Below are 23840 nucleotides of genomic sequence, written 5' to 3'. Positions count from 1 at the left end.
GAAAAACTATGTTCGAAAGACACTTGTTTCTCGAAGATTTTCTGCAGGCGAATGATTCTATTGCCAAATAAGTTTCTTTAGATGTTATTTCATGCGTCATTTGATTATAGTTTATTGATTCAGCTGTGATTTTACGATTACAAAAAAAGTTTTTGCTAGATTGTGCAGTTTTACTGCCGTACCGTTTTAACCATTAGAAAAGCAGATATGCATTTGTTGTTGGTTTTCTCGAATGTTCTCGAAAAGCAATTTAGAAGGAGTGATATTTTGGGCATAATACCAGTTATCATAGTGGACTTATCACATAAATGATTAAATAGATTTCCATACGCATTAGAACAAATGAGATGGAAAAGAGCGATTTTTTGTTTTAGCAACATTAACCCACCATTTCATACAGTTGCCATAACCGAACTTTCCCTGCGGCCAACGATTTCACATATTTTCAAACTCTAAGATATTTTGGTAGGTAGAGGTGCAGTCAATCAAAGAATAGAAAACAACCGCAACTACTAATAAAGCCTATTCGCATTTATTTTTATTTTCAAAAAAGGATTTAGGAATATGATCGGAATAAAACGATTTCAATGTTGCAGGCTCCGGAAGTGAAGCAGTTTGCGTTGCATCGAAAGAAAGATGCGCTGCCTGAGTCAAGAATTGTCTAGTGTAATTGTGCCTCACGAGCACTCCGAGAGAAATCTGGATATTCAATGCAGAATGGTCGCTAGGAATTTGTTATTAAAACAAATTTTCAATGCGAAAAAAAAACCAAAACAAAGGACATCATTTTTTCTTGAATTGTTTTTTCTTGTTTTTTATCATTATAAAAACACAACAAAATAAGACTAATTTAAAATCGAATATGGAAACAATGCAATTTTTTTCCTTACAATTAAAATATATGGAAGAATGTCCACGTGGACAACAGGGAAGGGATATAGTCAATGTCCACGGTTGTCCATGGTGGGGGAGGGGGGAGTCTAAAAACGTGCTTTTTCTGTCCACGTGGTATGTGGACAGCCCCATATGCTAGATGGGAGGAACGATATATCGAAATAAATGTTCAGCTTTATACATATGAACCGCTTATTTATCTTGTTAATTATCGCGCGATATCACGTACCCTTTGTAAAGAGCTGCACTGAAAAATATCGCGAGTGATGATATCGCATGCGATTAATAGCCTGCATTGTAAAAAAAAGCTATATCGCACTGTCATGGATAATTTCGCGCTTTGCTTTGATTGGTTGGCGAATAAAAATCGTTATTGAAGAAAAAAAAATCGCGCTCAATGTGAATGATTGTAAATCCGGAATTAGCGTAAGAACACACTGGACGGCTCTCCCGCGCGGATTTTGCAATGACAGACCGCCGCGGGGCCTCGATAATGGAATGTGAATGAGATAAAACACATAAAGCGGGGCGGGTGTGTGCGGTTCTAATATCACTGTTGTAAGGTTCTTCATACGCTGCGGTTGGTCGATGGAGATGATGCGCCGCAACGGTTTTGTGGGAGTATTAATGTTTATGCGCTTTTGAAAGGTGTAAATAAAGCAAGGCAATAAGAAATGTTCTCTCAAGTGAGCCAATTCGTGAAAACCACTCTGCGGTCATGTAGCTGCGGATACTCGAATCCCATCCAAATTGTCGAGAAATGCAATATTTTAGACGATTGTGGTAGACTTCTCTCTCCTTCTTGCTCAGGTAAACATCCCCTCTTCCGTTTTCCACCATTCTGTCTTTATATACCGCCTCTCTCATCCGCTTACTGTCCAAACAGTTGTACCTTGTACCATAGACTCGTCTTGCATCCGTCTATAAAAATATAATAATGGCAGCTAGTGAAGCCGCCGAGAGCCGCTGAATGTGTTTTACATCAAGTTCCTGCTGCGACTTGCCATTGCGAAAATCGCGCGGGTGAGCCGTTTAGTGTGTTTCCACGCTTAAGACGCGTCCACATTACGCCAATCGGCCTTGGCTGCCTGATAAAGCCGACTAAATGTGGACGTACCGCCCGGGCTTGCCGACGTGCCGAAAACCGACTCGAATCAAACCGAACCCAACCCGAAACAAGTGGGTCCGGTTCGAGAAAGTCGAACCAAAACAAAACGAAGTAAATTAGCGCTGACGACATTGTGCTTCGTGTGTTCGTGACGGCTTCGTGCATCCGATGGGGCTTCGTCTTCGTGCACCGGATGGGGCGTCCACATTACATAACGAACTGAATATGCCGCCTAGTACAGGCCGATCGGCATCATTCGGCATAATGTGGACGCGCCTTTAGTGTGGCACTGGGGTTGAAAATGAAGAAAAACGAATTCGCTATATATGTAATAAATGCCCATCGCGCCACCCCCCGTCAAATTCTTCAAGTTCATAAACAATAATAAACAATCTTTTCGATGGATAATGATGTTGTTTCCGGAAAATTTCAGAACAAATTCGTCATTAAGCGCAACAGTGTATCATCGCAGTCATGATAAATCAATACGCTTCTCTTATTCCGACTTGTGGAATGCATCAACAATTATCAAACAAGTGATTCTACGCAGGAATCTTTCGAACCATTATTTTGGAGTCGCATTGCTGCACTCGCCGGCATTAATAGCTGTCATTTGCGGGTAAGCTAATGAGGTTCTAAAATGCGTTCTCTAAAATAACCTCGAGCAAACTCTCACATTATTATTCTGAATTTACAGGATTAATTTGGCAGATTCAGCCTTCTGTTGCTTGAAATCATTCGATGGAAATTCGAAACCGCTGACGAATTACTTGAAACGTTTAAGGACCAAATACTGCTTCTGTTACAAACAGCTCGTACCAAAGAATTGCGCCAAAGTTCAGGGCGTTTTCGATGTACTGGGAGACCAAGTTGTGTTGTTGGAGTTCGATTTTGATACAACTTCTTTTGAGGCTGAGTTCAAAATTGCCTACTGTGTGTTAACCTCTGGTAGCACCGGAGAACCAAAGCTGGTAAAAGTGCCTGAGGCTTGTATATTACCTAATTTAGAGCGGATGGAAGCTATATTCCAGTTTCAAGAAACAGATCGTATTTTTGTTTCGTCCCCACCGACTTTCGATCCATTTGTGTTGGATGTATTTCTGGCTTTGCGGAATGGGGCTTGTTTGATATTAGTATCTAATGAGATTCGTTTGTCTGCAGAGCTTCTGCAAGATGTGTTATTCCGGCAGGATGAAGTTACCTTCATGCAGATGACGCCGTCACTGTTTACTCGCTGGAGCGAGGAAGCAATCAAAAATGTTATCCTACATGAAAAATCATCTCTAAGGTAGGTTGTTTGTTGTAGCAGGAGTCCTTAATTTCTATAAAAGGGGTTCACTCTACGAAATTGAAAATGAGGCATAAAAGGAAATTTTAAGAGATTCCAAACGCATAGTACGCAAAGTCTTTATTTCGATATATGTTATAATATACACCATTAGACGGGAAATTTATTCTTCACTAGCTGACCCGGCAAACTTCGTCCCGCCCAAAATTTGTTTTTTATTATCAATACCTTCAAACATTCACATTTTCTTACTAAGCGCAAGTTCATGAGTCCAATCGCAGAACTGTTCATTGATTGATCTTCTAATCAATAATTATAGGATAATTACTAAAAAAATCCTAGTACTTCTACCAAAACTCATCATTATAATATCAGAATATTTTCAGACACAATTCTCGTTCAATGTTTTTCAACCACTTGCAAATAGTATGTTTCTCCGTGACATGGAATAAATGTTTGATACAGAAATTATAATAGAATAAAGACAGACCCCTCTCCTCTTCTCCCCTTAGAGAGAGGAAGGAGTGTCTATTCACCATAGAAACGTTTCGGACCCCCTAGAGGACTAAATGTTTCAGGAGCTATAGCTAAAATACTTTTAAAGAATTTAATTACTAGTCTACACCTGGATTTTTTTTCTGAAAAATTACTGGAAAATCAGGGAATATCAGGGAATTTATTTTCGGATTTTGAGTCGACACCATGTTGCTATGAAAGAGAATGGAGTTTCTACCTTGAAGGATCCTTGATTTGAAGGAGAATGGAGATTCAACCTTAACGGTAGCGATGGGATCTCGGTTGCTTGAAATGAATGGGAATGAAGATTCTACCTTGATGATGAGGAGAGACTTTAGATCCCTGATGTATCTACCTGCAGGTAGCGAAAAAAGTGTGGTGCGTCCTCCAAAAGTCCCTACGCACCACATCTTCGCCGACTTCAAAACCGCATATGAGACAATCGATCGACGACTTCACGACCCATTACAGGCAAACCTGTTTTTGTGTGGTCCCTTTTTGGGTGATTTCTCGTTTGTGCGACTCTTTTTGTGCGATTTTATTATGACATCGGGTCTTGAATTACACAAACTAATCACACAAATAATAAAGTCGCACCTAAACAGTCACACAAATGAAAAATCGTACAAAAAGCAACCGCACAAAAACAGGTTTTCCTGTATAATGTAAACTAAGAGAGCAGAGCCGGCGCTGATGTAGCTGCGACGAACAAGATCGTAAACTTTTGGAACGGAGTTACAGAGATAGGTGAAGCTACTCGGAAGCTACAGATGGACGGATATTGGACCTCGGGTGTTGGGTTCGTTCAAAGCAAAAAGTGCATTTCCTTGAATTTTTCATTGGTTTTGAAATAATTTTCCAAATATGGTTACGGTTAAATGTGTTTGTTTAATTTATTCGAGGTGTCATCATTTATAGATAAAAGTTTTGTTTTTTATTTCAAATGTAGTCCTCTGATATCTAATGTAGTTTTTCAGTCATTGTCATATAGCACTCCCTTTTGTTGTAGTAACAAGTACCACGTTAAATTTCGACACTTTTCTTTCAGTGTAGTTTTACTTACATGACAGCTGAAACCCTCCTCTTTAGTTCGATGTCCAACATGCTTACATTCTTCTTCAGTTTGGTAAAATGGCGTCAAATCAAGTGGATGTACGCAAACGCATTTTGCGCGAACGGCAGCAAAATCCAAAACTGTCGGTACGCGATCTCGCCAAAAAGCTAAAACTGCCGAAGAGTACCGTGTTTAATGCGTGCGAATCGTTTGACCAGTGCTTAACTGTGGATCGGAAGGTTGGATGCGGAACAATTTGAAAAGTATGCTCCCGACAGATGGACCGAACGGTGGTTGCCATTATTGAGAAACATTCCAACCTTTCAGTTAGAAATGTGGATCGAAAGGTTGGAAAATCAAAATCATATGTACAAAAAGTGAAGCAGAGGCATGGACTGAAGGCGTACAATGTGAAAAAGGTGCTCAATCGTGATGATAACCAAAATTTCACTGCAAAAAGCCGTGCTAAGGTGCTATACACCCAGTTTTTGCAAAAATGTTCATGCACCATAATGGACGATGGAACTTATGTTCTCGAAAACTTCAAACAACTTCTGGGTCTCGCTTTTTATACTGCAATGCGACGGAATGCCGTAGCCGAGTGTTTCCGAACCAAGGAGCAGTCTAAATTCCCCAAAAACTACTTTTTTTTATCTGTATTATAGTGACTTTTAACTCATTTGGCTGGTTCGTCACTTTTACTTCCATTTTTGGAAGAATGTCAGGAGTTAGAATTGAACTCGTGACTTTTAGCGTGAGAGGCATGGATGTTACCACTACGCCAGATCGCCAAACAGCTTCCGGGTCTTGGAATGCCGTAGCCGAGTGTTTCCGGACCAAGAAGCAGTCTAAATACCCCAAAAAGTACCTGGTTTGGCAGGCCACATGCAATTGTGGCCGAAAATCCTAATCTTTCGTCACTACCGGCACTATCAACAAAGGTGTCCACGAGAAGGAATGACTCCAGAAGCGGTTGCTACCATTCATGAGAAGTCACGACTCTCCTGCGTTGTTTTGGCTAGATTTTGACCTCTCGTCACTATGGAAAATCCATGCTGGAATGGTATAATGCACATGAGGTCAAATATGTGCCAAAAACAGCAAATCCACCGAACTGGGCTCTAATTAGGCGAAAACTATTCGAAACTAAGAAGAAATCGAATTGCATCAATGATTTCAAGAGGAGATGAAAAGCACCGTCGCCAGCATATCTGAACATACTGTACGGAACCTAATGGCAGATGTTCCCAAGAAAGTTCGTGAATTTTACAGACAACGTAATTAACATCGAAGTAAGCTTTCCTTGTTTTAGATATAAGTCTATTTTACTGAAATAAACAATCGGTTTTGTTGTATTACGTAAATGTTTGTTTTACTGGCATCATCTTGGTGTCCGAAATTTAACCTTTTTATAATAAAATCTGTCTTCGAGGCAGAAATTTTGGAAAATGAATGTGTCCGGCATCTTTGAAAAAATAAGATTGAGTCGGGAAAGACATTTGGCGGGAAAGATGGAAAATCGGGTTGGGAAAGATGGACACTAACTGAATATTCAAGTTTATGTACTCGATAAGTTTTGGAGGTCTTCAAATATGCCTTTAAAATGATCTAACAAAAAGGCTAGACTAAAATCATCCAGAAGGGTTTGCAATTTTTCTCATTTTTTCATGTTTAAAATAACTTCCGGCATTCGGAATGACAATTTCGGATTACGTTTTGAAAACCGCTCTCCTGATTCTTCCATGATTTGTGATTGCACTTGCAAACATAGTGGGTATCTGTTAATAAAAGAAGTAGGAGATAGTCAAATTGTTTTCAAACAAAATGTTTGTCTTTTATCGGTGGAGTGTCCGTTTTACCCGACTAGTATTTTGTTTTCGTCAATATTTCGGTAGTAAAAATGAGAAAACTTCACCGCTGATTCGATAAACTGGAAGAGAAGTGATGGTAAAACATTCATATCACGAAAAATACCACAAAAAATTACTCGATAACAATGAGAACCTTATTTTCTGCAGACGAAAATTTACATCGAGCTACTCTTTGTAGATTACTTTCTTGTTTTTATTTACAATTTTAACAGAAAGCCAGCCAGGTGTACATAGTAAGTGTCAAAGATATTGATACACTGTATGGCAAGTTTATACATTATTAAAACTTAAAACAAAAATGTCATTTTTCAATTCTACAGGGGTATACGTCTTTCCCGACTTTCCCCTAATTGTATTTTGAGGAAAAACTGGGTCTGAGCGAAGTTTAGCGATTCCCTCACCACTTCTGGTGACGAAAATCTGTTTCTTGTAACTGTGATGGAATAACTAATTCAAATGGATCGTCCACTACTCGCCGACGGAGCCATGCAGATCATTCGAAACTAGAAGTTATGCCTAGCGATGTCTGTTTTTTTTAAACAATCATAGTCTCAATATAATCTATTATCCGTCAAATAATAAGCAAGCACCTTAGTTTGGACGACTTAAATATTAAAAATCAATAAGTGCTTTCATTTCATGCAATCAATTTTAATCCATTTTCCATCCAATGAAAATTCATGCAACGTATCACGCAGATTATAATAAGATAGGATAAATGTGCTGAAACACTAAAATGTGCGATCATAAAAGTGCACTTTAATCAGCAATCCCGGTTTTGGAGAAGGGCAGTGCTTCAGCAAAACTAAACGCTTCCATCAATCAATTGCAGAAACGAGACCTTGTCTAGATTAGAATCGGATAGCCAGTTTCGCTTTCTAATGATAGTCTACCCTGCTTTCAATAATATACCTTCTAAAAGAACAACGTTTTAAACACGACCGCTTCACAAAATGGCTTCCAGTTTTTTAGGCACAAAACTTATAGACTAATATTTGACGAAGATGTCAAAAATATGCCAATCTATATTATGTTGAATATCCTATGTAGATGTGCTACCACCTTCTCTGGTGGGAAACAGCGAGAACTTATTCAATTAAGAATGTTCCCTTTGCCCTATATTACAGATACCTAGTTCTAGGCGGTGAACCATTCCCTGAAACAATAAAAATCCCAGAAAAATGCCCTGTAAAAGTATACAACATATACGGTATCACTGAAGTTTCCTGCTGGTCAACGATTGAGGAATTCACTCCTGGGCTGGAACGCGGAGTAGCCCTAGGCTCACCATTAGATTCCACTACACGTCTTCAGTTGCGTCATGTTGACACGAACGAAATCATCGATACTCATAATTCAACACTCCCAGTTAGGGGCCAACTATTTTTAGGAAGCGATGTTCGGAAGTGTGTTGTGGATGATGAACGATTGGAGGAAATTCTGCATTCAGAATATGTTTGCTATCGAAACACAGGAGACCTGGTAGAGCTAATTGATGGTGGCAAGTGGTATTATCTCGGGCGATGTGATGAGACTGTGAAACGTTACGGGGTGAGAGTTTCTCTAGCGCGCGTGGAACGAGTAGCTAATCGGTACGCAGGGATCTCTAGAAGTGTGACAATTTTCGACCAAGCGCGTTCTAAATTGTTCTTATTTTATACCTCCTTCGTTGACTCGAAAGATAGGAAAGCTTTAAGAAGCTTCCTGAGCGAGAAATTGGAAGAAAACGAAATACCAGATGACTTAATCCGAGTGAATGATTTCTGTTATTCTGAGCATGGAAAAGTGAACAAGAAGGCGCTTCTTAAACTATACACGGAATCCCAAGAAACCAGCTGTAATGCAAAACAATTATTCTGCAAACAGTTATCCAATGTTCTAGGAATCAGTTACAACGAGGACGATGCAAGGAAACGACCCCGAATGGATTACGAGTTCTCGTTCATGGATGCAGGTGGATCATCCATACAAGCAGTTCAAATTGTTACTGAGCTTCAAAGTCGCTCTAAGCTTCATATACCTAATTTGGTAGGCTTGTTATTGGACAAATCCGTGCCTATAAGAGACATATTACCGATTTTGGACGAGCCACATTCTGCGAAACAATCAACGGTTGATACCAGTGCGGTTGCTATGAGTTCGAATCTGAGGTATGCATTTTCACTCATAACGCAGTTCGATATGGGCAAATGTATCGACGCCAGTCCCACCGTATACCGAAGTGAGACACATAATCGTCAAATTATTGGTGTTGGAAGTCACTCCCATCAGATAATAATCATCGATCATTGTAACAATGAAGTTATAACAAAATTTGTGCTGCCAGACCGAGTGGAAAGTCCGATCAGTTACATAGCGAATGGAGATCTTGGTGTAGTTGGATGCTACGATGGAAATTTATACTGTTTTGACATATGGACTTCCGAAATTCGGTGGAAATTCGACTCAGGAGGGATGATCAAATGCAAGGCGTTAATAGCTGACTCTGTGATAATATTTGGAAATTACGCCACGGAATATAACCTGTTTGGGATTAATCATGTAAGTTTTGAAACGTGTATCTCTAAATATTTGTACGAATACATGGGAGCGTAGATAAGGAATGATTTAACAAATAACGAATAACATGAGACCTCTTTAGCAGAATCTTGGTCTAAAATGATGGTTGACAGCTTCCCTGATACGACGCCATGTTCTATTAGGTGCAACATGCCCTATCCATCGCACTCGTCTAGCCTTGGCGACTTTCTGGATGCTGGTTCGCCGTAGAGATGCACCAGTTCGTGGTTCATCCTCCTTCTCCATACTCCGTTTTCTTGTACACCACCGTATATTGTTCTGAGTACTTGGCGTTCGAAAACACCCTGTGAGTCCTTTTCGAGCATCGTCCATGCTTCGTGTCCATAGAGAACAACCGGTCGAATCAGCGGTTTGTACATAGTATACTCCGTACGGAGTCGGAGTTTGTTGGACCTTAAGGATTTGCGGAGCCCATAGAAGACCGCGACTTCCGTTTACTATGGGCCTGATTCTCAAATACACTTCACGGTGGAAACGAAATAAACGGCACGCCATTGAACTACGTTTTACGAGTTAGTGAAGTGTCGAAGATAATAATGAGTTTTCAGGCAGAATGAGCACTTTTCAAATAAAAAATCATTAATGAAAATAACTTCTTCGTATCAAACTGGTATTCAATATGAGTGGAAAACTTTGTTTTCTTCATGTGATATAATAATCTCATACAAAAATTTAATCTCAAGATAATTTGATATTATAATGATAAATTTAGTGGGAAACTAATCTCGCATCCAGATGTCGACACCGTACCGTTGTCATCGCGAATGCGTTTCATACCGTTTCCACCGTGGAGTGTATTCGTAGTGTATTCGAGAATCAGGCCCTATGCGTCTTCGATTTTCATGGCTGTTGTTGCTGTCAGTTTTTATCAACGAGCCAAGGTAGACATATTCCTCTACCACCTCGAGGTAGTCACCGTCGATCACAGCACTACTACCAAGAAGAACTCTGTTGCGATCCCTCCTGCCTCCCTCCTACTAGCATGTATTTAGTCTTAGACGCATTGATCCCAAGCCCGATCAGCCTTGCTTCGTGTTTCAGTCGAGTATACAAGTAGGCTACCGTCGCTTTGTTCTTCCGATTATGACCACGTCGTCAGCGAAGCAGAAAACCTGACTAGACTTGTTGAAAATCGTGCCCCGCATGTTGAAGCCCGCTCTCCGCTTAACACCTTCCAGTGCCACTTTGAAGAGCAGACAGGAGAGTCCATCGTCTTGTCGAAGTCTTCTGTGAGTCTCAAACGATGCCGACAGATCACCTGAGATCCGCGTACTGCACCGCACACCGTTCATCATTGCCGGAATCAGTCTTGTTAGCCTTCGTCGAAAGCCTTGTCGTCCATGATTCTCCACAGCTGTTATCGGTCTTGAAGTCGACGAAGATGTAGTGCGTAGGGACGGCATTTTCGGAGGATTTGCCACAGTGTAAAAATCTGTCCTTCGTCAAGCAACCGGGCATGAACCCGGCTTGATAACATCCCACAAATTTGTTTACTATTGACGATAGACGGCGAAAGACGATTTGAGACAGAATTTTGTAGGCACCATTCAGGATCAAGATTTCACGGTAGTACCAACAATCACGCTTGTCACCGTTTTCATAGTTGGGACAGATTACACCATCTTTCCCCTTCTCTGGTAATTGTTCTGTGTCCCAGATCCTGACTATCAACCGGTGTATACACACTACAAGTTCTCCCGGACTACCCTTGAAAAGCTAAAGCACCTGCGAGGCCTTCATTACCAGCTGCTTTGTGTTTCTTTAGCTGGTTAATGGCCTTTTTAACTTCACCCATCGTAGGAGGTGGTACATCATCGTTATTCACTGCACCAGTGTAAGTCTCATCCACGCCGTCCTGGTCTCCTGTCTGCGCGCTGTTCAGGTGTTCATCATAGTGTTGCCACCGGCGCCTTTTCCCCAAAGCGATGTGTTTGCTGTTTTCGCTTCTGTATCGTTCCACGTTTTGTCGAGTCGCTCTTTGCAACATGGCCGCGCTCTCGTTGGTTCGCGGGTGGGCGCCAAATCTACCAATTACTATTCTGAACTCCTTTCTTTCGGACGACCTGAGCTTTCAGATCACCGATAACGATTTTGATGTGATGTTTCGGGCACGATTGTGATGTTTCGGGCAGCGATTGTATTCACGCTCTAGCTGCGGGTAAAATTCTTCTTTATCGTCATCGGTGCTAGCTGCTACATGGGTTGGAAAATCCCGGGATTTTTAATGAAAGCAATCGTTATTTGGGCAAAGTATTTATTCCTCAACATAGTTTCCTTCAAGGGCAATACACTTGGTATAGCGAGTTTTCAATATTTCGATTCCATTTCTGTAGTACGGAATGTCGTCAGAATGTCATGTTTTCGAAATATGCCTCAGTTTCTGCGATGACTTTCTCATTCGATATGTTCTTCGCCATATGGGGCCGATTTATCTTTTTTTTCGTCGTTCAGTTTTTGGTCGACGGTCAGCAAACGCGGCTACCATCGCGTGGAGATCTTTTTCATGTCCAAAATGTGGTGCAAAATGTATCCCAGTCGTTCTTTTGAAATGCCTGCGGCCTCAGCTAACTCACGTAACTTCATTTTACGTTTATCGTTTAAAACGAGTCGATGTACTTGTTTTACGATTTTTTGGCCTTCCAGACCAAGGTGCATCTGCGGTGCTTCAACGGCCCATTCTGAATTCACTAAACCACCGATAAACTGTTGTTCTCGAAAGAGTGGAATTGGAACAACATTTCGTCAACCACTGCATTGATTGTTCAGGAGTTTTTTTTCCATCAAAAAACAATGTTTGATCAAAATACGATATCCCTTTTTTCCATTTTCTGTACGAATGCTCAGATAGTGACACTTAAACAACTGTAGTTTGTGTACAAATAAACGAAATGTCATGAAACTTCACAAATTTCACACAAATGAACCACTCGAAATGAATCTTGCACATTTTTTGTTGAAATGTCATGAAACTTCACAAATTTCACACAAATGAACCACTCGAAATGAATCTTGCACATTTTTTGTTGAAAAATCCCTGGACTTTTCAGCCCTGCTACATGGGGGCTGTGAACGTTGATAATACTGATGTAGTAGAAGTGGCCTCGCATCCTTAGTCTGCACATTCTTTCGTTGATCGGCCACCAGCCCGTTTCCGCATCTCCCCCATCACGATGAAAACTGTATCAAGCTCGTGTCTGTTGCCGCAACTCTGGTAGATAGTATAACCATGGTGAAATGAAATGAATCTTTCCAGCACACTTCCAAAAGCGCAACGATGTTGAAATTGCGGGCTCTTAACATTCCCGAAAGAATTGGTTATTTGCAAAAAAGTTGAGAGACAGGCAGTTCCATGTTCCGAGTTTCCAATAGGAATAGCAGTTACTGGAGGCTCAGATCACAAATGGGGTCTAGTTGTTTACCAACCAAACCTGAAATTAATAGCTACTTTATTCAAAATATGCCCCATGGGAAATCACAAACAAATATATATTACTTATACTACCGAACAAGCAACTGTCCTCTTTACTCCCTCTACCCTAAGTAGAGATTTATCGACTCAACAAGACAACAATTTCCCCAGCGAACAATCAAGTAGACCAACATGGTTCAAATTTTGATCGAAGTAGTCTGCGAAACATTTGAATAGGGAAAATTTTCATTTCACCATCATAGCTTTATAGTTTGTAGCTTGTATAAATCAACTCTGTTCAGGTTTTTCATGCTCTGCCAACAGTTTTACCATAGAAAGAAAGAAATATAACCCTTCTATCCGATTTGCATAATATGGAAACGAGATTTGAAAATATGTTTTTATTTGGTACAATTAAATGCAATTCACTCCGCTTATAACGCATTAGACGTTATAAGCGGAGACGAATTGCTCGTCTCGTTTTCTGGAATAGGGACCATAACCCCTATTCCAGAAAACGAGACGAACAATTCGTCTCGTCTCGTCTCGGCTTCAGTCAATGTCGAGACGAGCAAAATATCCTATTCCAGTACACGAGTTCATTGAAATGTTGTATTTGGTAAACTCGAGAAACTTTTCTTCGGTATGATCAGTGATGTCAGATGTAAGGACATGTTTTTATTTTGAGAAAAACAACAAATATTTTTAGAATTAATCAATCGATACTCTTGCCAGCGCCAAAATAACAAAAAGGAATAAGTTTCGTATATCCTTTGGTTTCAATGATATTTTTTTCTACCAGTATATGGTTTTATCACTAAGATGTTTTATTATTATGGATATTTTGGAGCCAATGTGTGTTCACCTAATCAACGATTTATCAAGTTTTAAATATACACAGTTATACAATAAAGTTTACAAGTTTTTTCCACATTCATAGCAATAAACTTCGAAACATTTAGGTAGGGGAAGTGGGGGCATAGTGGTCACCCTAAGGAATATCCCCATTTAGTGCGCCAACATATCGCCGTTTTTGGAAGAATATTGTTGGGGGCTGTCCACATACCACGTGGACAAATTTAGGGGGGTAGGGGGTGAGAAAATGGGCCACGCTTGTCCACGGAGAGGGGGGAGGGGGTATAGACAGAGTCCACGTGGACATGAGGAATATATTTTTTTCAAATACTATCACCTATGCATTTAAAATTAAATTGAACAATACATGAGAGTGCTGAGAGTGCTGCCTAATCAAACGTTCATTGATTTTTTTCTCATTGATCTTCTTCAGTAAAATCTGTATTATAAAAATACCTCACGTAAACTGTGAATGACCGTGCTATTTCCTATGATCGAACTTTTATAGTTACGGGGTATGCATAGACCCTCATAGTCCAAAAACTACGAAAATTAAACGATTAATGGTTTAGATTTCATGATACAGCGCGGACTCGATTATATACAGTCTCTGATTACTTTTCACTGTATATAATCGAATCTTGTATATAATTGAGTCAAAAAAAATTGTTTTTCTTATTCGTTTTCAATGCATGTATCATTCGTTTTTTGAATAAAAAAGAAGAATTTGATTTTTGATTCATCCCCTTAAAGTCAGAAAACACTTTTCTCACATGAAAAAAATAAATTTATCCAGATTCTCTCAGGAACTGATAGGCGATCATATTTGATGAAAAAACGCATCTGTTCGAATTTCAACAATGACAGAGTTATAGACCATTTTTTTGTTTCGAACTCTGTTGCCTCAAACTGGCTCTACATTAAAAAAGTACGCAACGGAAGTCGATTCTGTTGCTTTCACTCGAAAGATGAGAAATTTGGTACAGGATATAGTAGTGGAACATCTAAATTAGTGGAATTTAACAACATTTTGGAAGTGAAAAACTTCATTCTTTATTAATTTTATTCTAAAAATTTATATTAAGCTTGATTGTTTCTATCAATTAAATTGAAGTTCTCTAACCGTTCTACAATTAGTTCTTTGACACCCAACTTCTATACTTAATTTGGCTGCAATATCTATAACAAATCATCCCAAGCAAAATCTTCAAAAATCACGATTTTTACCCCACTGTACATGTAATAGCCACTTAAGTTTACCCTTAACGTTTAAAGGTTACCTTTCTGCTTGAAATAAGTAATATTTGAAAGACAAATTATTTTTTTTCAAACTGTATATAATAGAGTCCATAATTGTATATAATCAAATCACATACAATCGAGTCCGACTTGTATGCGTAAATGAGTTTTCATCAAATATAATTTTCAATACATTTTGTTATAAGTCGAGAACAGTTAATCTTACGGTAATAATGTCTGTATGGTTTTTCGTATAAAATTGCGTGTGAAATCATTTTTACAAAGTATTTTCATTTCGTCAACTTCTAGGAATTAATATTTACATTTGCGTGATATTGTCCATTCATCAGTGGTCGTCAATCTTAAACCACTTGAGCCAGTACATATACATAAACATATACATGGAATTGCGTAGCTGATTCGAAATATGTCATGAGGTGATAGAGAATCATATTTGTTAAAAAAATCCTTCTGAGCAGACGGTCAATTCTCAACTAGGACAAAGTTGTTGAACTTTTCTTGAGCCTAATTTTATGTTTTGAACTGACTTTAATTTAGAAAGTGCACTACTTAGAATAATTATGCTGCTCATTTGAAAGATAAGAAAATGCGTAGAATGCAGTTGTAAAACATTGAAATTAATGGAACCAAGTAACTTTTAGAGGTACAGAAGAAACTGACAATTTTGTGTTTTTATGTTTTATATTGAAAATATTTTTAACACGAATTCATAGGAATTTTAATCAGTAACCGCTGAAAATTCCTTGAACTATTGCGGAAAAGGTTTCGTATTGCGCTGATGAATAAAACTGAATCACGTGTGTAAATGAACCGATATATCCGATCGTACTCCGGAGTGGGCAAGGAACTACACTCGGCAAAAAAAAAAAAAAAAAATAGATTAGCAAAATGCAACATCGAAAATTTTGAGTGATTTTGGAAACGCTGTAACTCTGTTATATGATAATGCATTCGTCAAAGCGACAACTAGACCATGTATAGAATGTTTTCAAGTTTGCAGTGGGCAGTTACACCATCGATTTGCTGTGCGCTCATTTCATGAAATATTCTTAATTCAAAGTTGAAGGATAAATTTTCATTCGATAGAGAATACCTCTGTAGTAAATAGTTCTACTGAAACTTTCTATGAATTAAATGGATGCGTAATAATCAGGTTGATTGGATTGTTATTAGGAATTTATTTTTAAAATCTGTAAAAACATTGAAATCAAACCAAAAACGCTTTATTTTTTATTGCAATGTCTTTTGTCTACAACGCATATATACATCAAACTAGAAATTTGTACGTACAATATCCCTAAACTAGAAATTTGTGGCTTGAAAATGCTGTATTTTTTATCTTCACGTCATCATTTATATCGAAAGCGCTTAAAAACTTCGACCCTTTACTCCTCAATCCTTTGTCAAGTGAAGATCTATAGATATCAGTGCATGATTCCTACTCCTGTGCATGAAAAATTGTTCTGTTCATTTTTGTGCGCTTCAAAAAATCGAAAAGTTCGGCACTGACGGAGCTCATATTATGACACAATATAGTATACAATCCACTTCAAGGATTGTTGTTGTTACTGCCAACACCTAAGGAAGCTTTAAGTTTTCCAGATGGAATAAGTACACTTCTGAGATAAAGCTGTGAACATAAATTAACTCTCTATTATTGAATATGTATTCTATGTGATAGCAACCCAATTCTCTGCAAGTGTTTAAAAAATCGTGAATTGAAATTGTACCTGATATTGATTTTAACTCGTTAAGCCCCAATTTTTTCTTGCTGCGCTTTCCATTCAGCGCGTATCAAGAGCGTTTGCACAATATCACAATATCAATATCAGGTCCCAGTTCCCAAGAAACTTAATGTATAAATAGGAAATAGTCAGCAAATCGACTAGAAAGTAGTCACATTTTGTAAATCATCCGAAAACAAATAGAATATATATTTTTTTATTATTTTGTAGCTGTCAGTCCCAGTCAGTCAGCGATTCCGTACTAAAAAGCTCAATGTCGGACCCTAGGGACCGATCAGCATGTTAAATCCATTTATTTTCATTCGATTTGCGTTGCTCAAGATCAATTTTTGAAACTGTGTGGTTTATGTTCGGATGCGGATTGTTCAACTGTGTAATGCGCGCTTCCGTGTTGGCAATCCAGATAGCCTTATTATGTTCGCAGATAATGCATACTCATTTCTAATTTCTCTGCCATAAAACCTTAATGTGCCACAGCAAAGCGTGGCAGGGCTAGTAAAGTTTGGAACAAAATAAATTTGAATGGAATAAAAAATAAATTATGCGCAATTCAGTTATATCCTCGATTATTCTAATAAAATAAGGTAAAATTTCTACGTGGACAACAGGGGGAGAGATATGGAAATGTCCACGCTTGTCCACGGAGGGGGAGGGGGGAGTCTAAAGTCGTGCTTTTTTTGTACACGTGGTATATGGACAGCCCCTAGTTCAACTTATTGTTATTCCAGATAGCACACGGTTTTTACTATAAAAATTCAAAAAATTATATTTTTCATTTTTGGAAAAAAAAGTTAAAAAATCGAACATTTTTTTGGCGTAGAGGTAAAGGTGTCATCTATTGGGGGCAAAGTGGTCACCCACACATATCATGCTAAATGGGATAGATTTATGCGTTTTTTTTGCCCGAATTTGTATGAAATGAGCTTGAGCTATTCACCTAGAGTTGTAATTGAAATTTTCTCATACATACAAAAACATAGTATGAAACACAAAACGTTTCACATAATGAGGCTTGATTTAGTTGGTGTGGCATATTTTTCGAGGGTCAAATCCCCAGAAGAGACCACTTGAAGAACAGAATGAAGGGGTATATCAGCTTTAGCAAACATAACATCGTGAGTCGTTATCCATCACTGACCACTTTGCCCCCAAACATCAAAGTAATTCCTATGCGAATTAATCACTGAAATTAAACAAAAAATCTCTTCACCTCACCTAAAATATGTGAACAGTCGTCTAAACTGATGATTTGTCGAAGATATCAGGTCGATTAAACTAAATTTCACGAAAAAATCCCAAAAAAAAATCCTCAAAATTGAAAACACACATTGCTTATGCAATAATAGATTAGACGTGAAACAATTTTTGAAGATGAAGGCGGAAAAGAAGAATACCGATGCTTTAAACCAACAAGGTGAACAAACACATCAAACAAACTAGACGACTCGACTGATTCATCGGCGAACGCGGCCAAACGGTCGTCGAGCCAGACGAGCTACTCGTTTGTTTTTAGTCGAGCTCGGCTTCTGGAATATGAAAACAAACGAGACGAGCACTCGTCTGCTCGTCTCGTCTTCTGGATAATGGGCCTATGTTGGAGTTTGGTTTACAGCAATGTTCATGTATGAGCCTCAGTATTCAGACCTTATCAACTAAGGGTGTAGAACGGAATGAAGCACACGAATTTGTTATGAACGGGACACTGAACTCACAAATAAAAAATGATTTCTAAAATTTTCTATTTTACTAACTTCTATTTATTTTTTTATTTTTTAGGAAGGTAAACTAATATGGAAGATGCTTTTGGGAACGAAAGGCATTTCGTCCTCACCAATTTCCTTGGACCATGGTGCAGTGTTCGCAGCTACGTTAGACGGCAGTTATTGCTGCTTTCTCAGTGGAAGAGGAATTCGAAAATGGTACGGAAAATTCGACTCTCCTGTTTTCTCTACCGCAGCATACGAGGGAACTCGCAAAATAATCTTTGTTGCTGAGGTTCAGGGCGTACTGCATTGTCTCGCTAGCCAGTGTGGAACAAGGGTAGGACCCCGTCTATTCCTCATCAGACTATCTTAATCTTCTTTTTTTTCCTTTCAGCTTTGGAATGTTTCGGTTGATGGAAATGTATTTTCCTCGCCGAAACTTCTTCCGCGCTCGGACTCTTTATGCATAATTTTCGGATGCCATGATGGCCATTTATATTGCTTCAACTGTGAAGATGGAAGCAGCGATAAAGCTAGACTGAAATGGAGGCTGAACTTGCAGTCACCAATTTATGCTAGTCCGAGTATAGTGAACAACATGGTCGTGGTTTGCACTACTGTAGGAAACGTGAATCTTATAGCCTTGGAGAGCTTTGAATTAGCTGGAGCAATTAAATTGAATGGCGAAATATTCTCTACTCCATTAGTCGTTGACTCAAGTGCGATTTATGTTGGATGTAGAAATAATAATCTGTATAAACTTGGTATGTCGCATTTCGACTTTTTGATATAATTCCTTTGAGTACATTTCATTCCGTTCCGCGTAGGTTTTTCCGGGCCGACAAGTTGATGACTGCTAAGGTAAATTTTTTTTATAAAATTAATAAATGATAAGTGTTTTAGTTCAACTGAACAGTAACATGCAAATAATTTTTGAGAAATTCCTACTGATAAGTTTCCAAGTTGTTCATAATTGAGTTTTTGATGGAATAGTTACTCCAATCAGGTGAACAAATGTTGTCTACCTGAGTCGGTATACGAGAATTTACAAGATTGAGGAGTGTATCTTGTAAATTCCACATCTCGGGTGTACAAAATAAAATAATCAATCACACTGAATGGTTTGGAATTCTCTCTTCTTTGCTTTTTTTTGGTCCAGATTCAGACGTTTCTAAATTTGTTAAAGGAGGACTTAACGATGTAATTTACAAACTAGTTTAGCTAGAGTTTGGAAAAATCATTAATATTATTTCTAAACATTGTTTGTACTAAAACTCCATAATATATGTTTAATTATGTTAGTCTGAGTATGGTAAACAAAATTTTTTTTTGAATCAACCAAAAATTTATTTCAAATGAGAAAGAACACTGGTGGTAATTTTGTACAGTGTGTTTTTAGAGATACTAAATTTCAAAAATATATGCTACGAGGCCTGCGACTTCCGAATATACGCTGGTTATGTATATTCGATTCTAGATTTTTTTTGTGGCATTATGTTGGTATGTACTCATGACTCTCACTTATGCTGACAAGTACGCCTATTATGAATGTTCAGTTAATTCTTGACAACTGCTTCTTACACGTGTTCCGGATCCGGATATCGGGAAGGCCATTCCTGTGAAACCGCATTGAACTTGCTGTTAGCAAAATGGAACGAAAAACTAGAAGATAAAGACACGATTGTTGCTGTTTTCTTGGATCTAAAGCGCGCTTTCGAGACAATTTGTAGTCCCTTGTTGTTGAACACGATTAAGCGCTTTGGAATTACGAGTACTGCAAATAAATGGTTTGAAAGCTATTTGTGTGACAGAACTCATCGGACTTTTTTTTAATGATTCAATTTCTAGTGGCGTATGGAATAATCTTGGAGTACCACGAAATCGAATAAATGAAAACGTCTCTATTGTAATTGATGATGAGACCATTGATCGCGTTCGGGAGATTTTATATCTTGGCGTGATATCACTCCCTTATATTTAATGCTGGTCGCTCTGCAATGGTTATCTGTGAAGCAAATAATTGTTTTTTAACGATGGTGTTCCTTTTTAAAGTAGTTAACGGTTTGCTGCCTCGATATTTGTGTGATCGAGTTGAAAGAAAAAGTGACTTTCACAAATATAGTACTAGAAACGCGGATGAAATAAGAACACCACATTTCTTAACATGTGCTTCACAAAATTCGCTGTATTTTAAAGGAGTAAATTCACCATTTTTCGGACAAACAGGCATTTATAAGTTGACAGAATCAATGGAGGGAGGATCTTGATAGATGGTTTTACTTTATTATCCCCAAAGTTCAATCAATTTGGGCTCAATACGCGTCTTCATCGTGAAGGTTTTGCTACTAACAGTTCATGTGGTTGTGGATCAGGATGTCATAATATCGAGCATGTTGTTTGGTTATGGTAAAAATACAATTAAAGAATTTAACTGGCAGCTGATTTAGATGTTCGAAAGGGTGCGCGTGTGGCACAGATAGAAAGGATATAAAGTTGAAGTTTTTTAAGAGCCGGTCTAGGAGTTTTTCGTAAACGAAAATTCCTCGACTTCTCTGGATGAGGATATTCATAGTCACATGTGTTGGACTTGTGCTTAGGTGGACCAATTGGCTGCAAGAGGCTTGTCGGGATCGTATCGGGTCTGTGGCGGACTGTAACAGGTGTGCATTTGTGTATTGTAGTGTTTAACATTTCTTATAAATATCCTGTTAAGTGTTATGTTATTTTTTTAATATTGTACATACACTTAATTTCTAGTTAACTTATTTATTTATTTATTGATTTTTTTATTTATTTAGTTGTGGAATTATTATGTTTATATTTAAATGTTGTTCCGTGCATGATTAAATTTTCCTATTCACAATTGCCAAACTTCTGCTGCGACATAATGACTCAGTATAAATGAAACGGACTTTTTTTTCGTGGAAATTGCACGCAACGTTTTCATATATTGCATTAAATCGTTGTGTTGTTGTACGCAACACCAAATCGAAGAGCGCGAGTAAAGCTCATGTTTCGCCACACCAAGACATGCTTAGAGCGAGTAGCTTAAGCGACGTTCTAAGTGGTCACTCATGCGCGAGGATAAAAAGAAGCCAGGTTTCGTGGAAGAATCGCGAGAATTAGCTGACTCAACCTTGACAAAAAAGAGCGGACAATGATGACTTGTTTGGCCGCATGGGGGTTTGAGGAAATTCGCGGTTCAAAAAGAACATTATTCGCTTCGCAAATATTGTTCCCCTGGAGAAAAAGACTGATTGTTTCGACGGGAACTTGAATACCATTGCTCGTCCACTTTGATCCAATCAGTGGAAGAAGCAAGTTTGCGTGTTTTGGTGTGTTTCGTAAAGTAAGTTACGCACTAAACGGATGCTTCAAAATGTGTTAATAGTTGTTGTTTTTTTAATAGGAAATTTAACGAAGAAACTTAAATTTAGTAGAACCTCGTTGAGTGTTTGTGCTTTGAATAAAGCTCCAGAAAGGTAAAGTATAGCTTTTGTTTGAACCATAATACCATAAATGCTGATTGCGTAGAACAGCCGTTCGACGGCGGTTTATTTGGGATACATTTCTCAGGAGTAACACTACGTTCGTGGCTCGGCACACCGCCGAGAATATCCTGGACGCACTGCTGACCCCTACGATCTGGTTCCCGAGGTTCCCGACGAGCACTATTTCCGTCGGAAGGAAGTGCTACGTCATACAGCACTCCGACCAGAGCTAGTAGAGAAAGTTGTATCAAATCGTGAGTACCCAACCCTTTTATAATACATGCCCATGTGGGTGGGTATTTTCAATGAACAAAAGTGATTACTATAAAACCAAACGACTGCGCCTGATCCATGGAGACGCACGTGGCACAGTGGGGGAAAATTTAGAATAGGGATATGATTATATATAAATTAGGAGAATAAATGTTGTAAAACTAATAAATGTTATTTATTACGTAATTTAGTTTCGTTTTTTGGAGAAACCGTTTGAGTCGTTCGTTCGTGGTAGTTTAATTGTTTGTTTTTGAGTTTAAGTCTTGAGTCTCACTGCTGCGTCTGAAGCAAGAGGTGATACTTGGACAAATCCCTTTGTTGTCGGTCGAATAGGTCATCGGAACGCGAGAAGAAATAGTTTGGGAAAGTCACTGTTCGAGCGATTACGATAAACATTTCAGGGACTACTTCAAGACTGGTCCTTTGCCGGGCAAATATCGCGCGAGTGGTATTCTTAGAGGTGACGTATAAGCCGCTCGTATTTAAAGAATCCCCGAAACAGTGGCGGAACCGTAGCCGTAACTGCGTAGCTCTAACTAGACGCAGACTTCAACACCTTGATAAAGCTATTCTGGAGCCCAAGGAAATTTGGTCTGCGTCGCCGATCAGGATCATAAATTTTATCAAACAAATCATTCCTGATTGGCACCTATCACGCTATAGCTTTCAGTCTACTCCTTCGTCAATAAGTAGTAGATAAGCTTGAAGTGTAGTATAAAAAGGGGTATACCACAATAGTTCAAAATAATGGACGCAGTGGTTCAACACAGGAAAAAAAGAACTATTAACAAAACAGCAAGTACTGTGTGTCACCATTAACCACACACTCACCCACAAATAGTATTCCCAAATAAAAACCATATATTTAAATTTACAACGTTTTTCGAAACAAACTACACAACGCAGTCCTTGTTTGTTTTCCCTTCATTTACTTCTGTACTCGTCATTCGGGTTCAAACGGAACTGCAAGGTGTTGCTCGCCAACAACGGACATAGCAACCAGTACGTGAAATTCGGTTTCGAAAGAATCGTGTGCATTTGGCAATCCTCTCGGTTCTAATACAGGGTCTTTCAGATTAACCCTTTCCCGTACAACATGGAGCCTCACTCGTGGGTACTTGAATAACATAGGGCGCAAGAACGCTCAGCAGGCTAGTGAAATCACTTGATGTGTGACGTATTAAATAATACGGGAAGGGGTTAAACGCTCACGTCACTTCGGGACGATAATGTTCGGTTACTCGTTCAGTCTGATCGGATGGTTTTTACTGTCAAGATGTACAATTTACAAGAGCGTGTACTTTTAGTGAAATCGTATCACTCGAACAACCGAGGCCTTAATGAAACTTTGTCCCCTTATGATAAGAATTTCAACATTTCTCGTCGTCGATTACTTCCTTTGGGGCACGGAACATAAAAAAGGAATAACTCGTATTTTCAACAGCATCGAAGTCGTAATGTCAGAGTAGTGCAAGAAAAATATTGTTGATCGTTTAAAACGCGTTATCGAACAAAGGGGTAGTCACATCGAAAATGTACTAAAATAAGCTTTATTTTCGTTTTTTGACGTAGGACTACGTCTAACCGGAAGATATAGGGGGTGAAATGGAAATCTAGGCACTGAACAAGTAGGAAAAAATGCAAGATTTGGAACGCTTATAACTCGAGCATTTCTCAATAGATCGCAAAGGTTTTTGCATCAATTGATAGGAAATATATCTACGCATCTATCATAACGAATAACATTTCATTTTTCTTGAGATAAATAATTGAATAATTGTGAAATATCAAGC

At 38.7% G+C, this 23840-nt stretch overlaps 1 protein-coding gene across 4 annotated transcripts in view; it reads left to right on the top strand.

Annotated features, from left to right (window-relative positions):
• Positions 1-2387: 2387 nt before the first annotated feature.
• Positions 2388-23840, top strand: part of LOC129775911 (beta-alanine-activating enzyme) — a 286887-nt gene continuing 265434 nt past the window's right edge. For 2 of the 4 annotated variants that reach the window (XM_055781158.1, XM_055781156.1), the window contains exons 1-6: positions 2388-2621; positions 2700-3290; positions 7859-9272; positions 18357-18620; positions 18678-19047; positions 19111-19144. In XM_055781158.1, the coding sequence (XP_055637133.1) occupies positions 2410-2621; positions 2700-3290; positions 7859-9272; positions 18357-18620; positions 18678-19047; positions 19111-19133 (2874 nt within the window). In that variant the 5' untranslated portion in view covers positions 2388-2409 and the 3' untranslated portion in view covers positions 19134-19144. Of the gene's footprint in view, positions 2622-2699; positions 3291-7858; positions 9273-18356; positions 18621-18677; positions 19048-19110; positions 19250-19442; positions 19472-23840 lie in introns of those variants that run through there. The other 2 variants (XM_055781157.1, XM_055781154.1) reach the window with 2 other exon arrangements.

Source organism: Toxorhynchites rutilus, chromosome 3 (genome assembly GCF_029784135.1).
Source record: "Toxorhynchites rutilus septentrionalis strain SRP chromosome 3, ASM2978413v1, whole genome shotgun sequence".
In the NCBI taxonomy this organism is placed as follows: domain Eukaryota; kingdom Metazoa; phylum Arthropoda; class Insecta; order Diptera; family Culicidae; genus Toxorhynchites; species Toxorhynchites rutilus.
The sequence above is the reverse complement of the archived record's forward strand: the minus strand, read 5'-3'. Positions and strand labels throughout refer to the sequence as shown.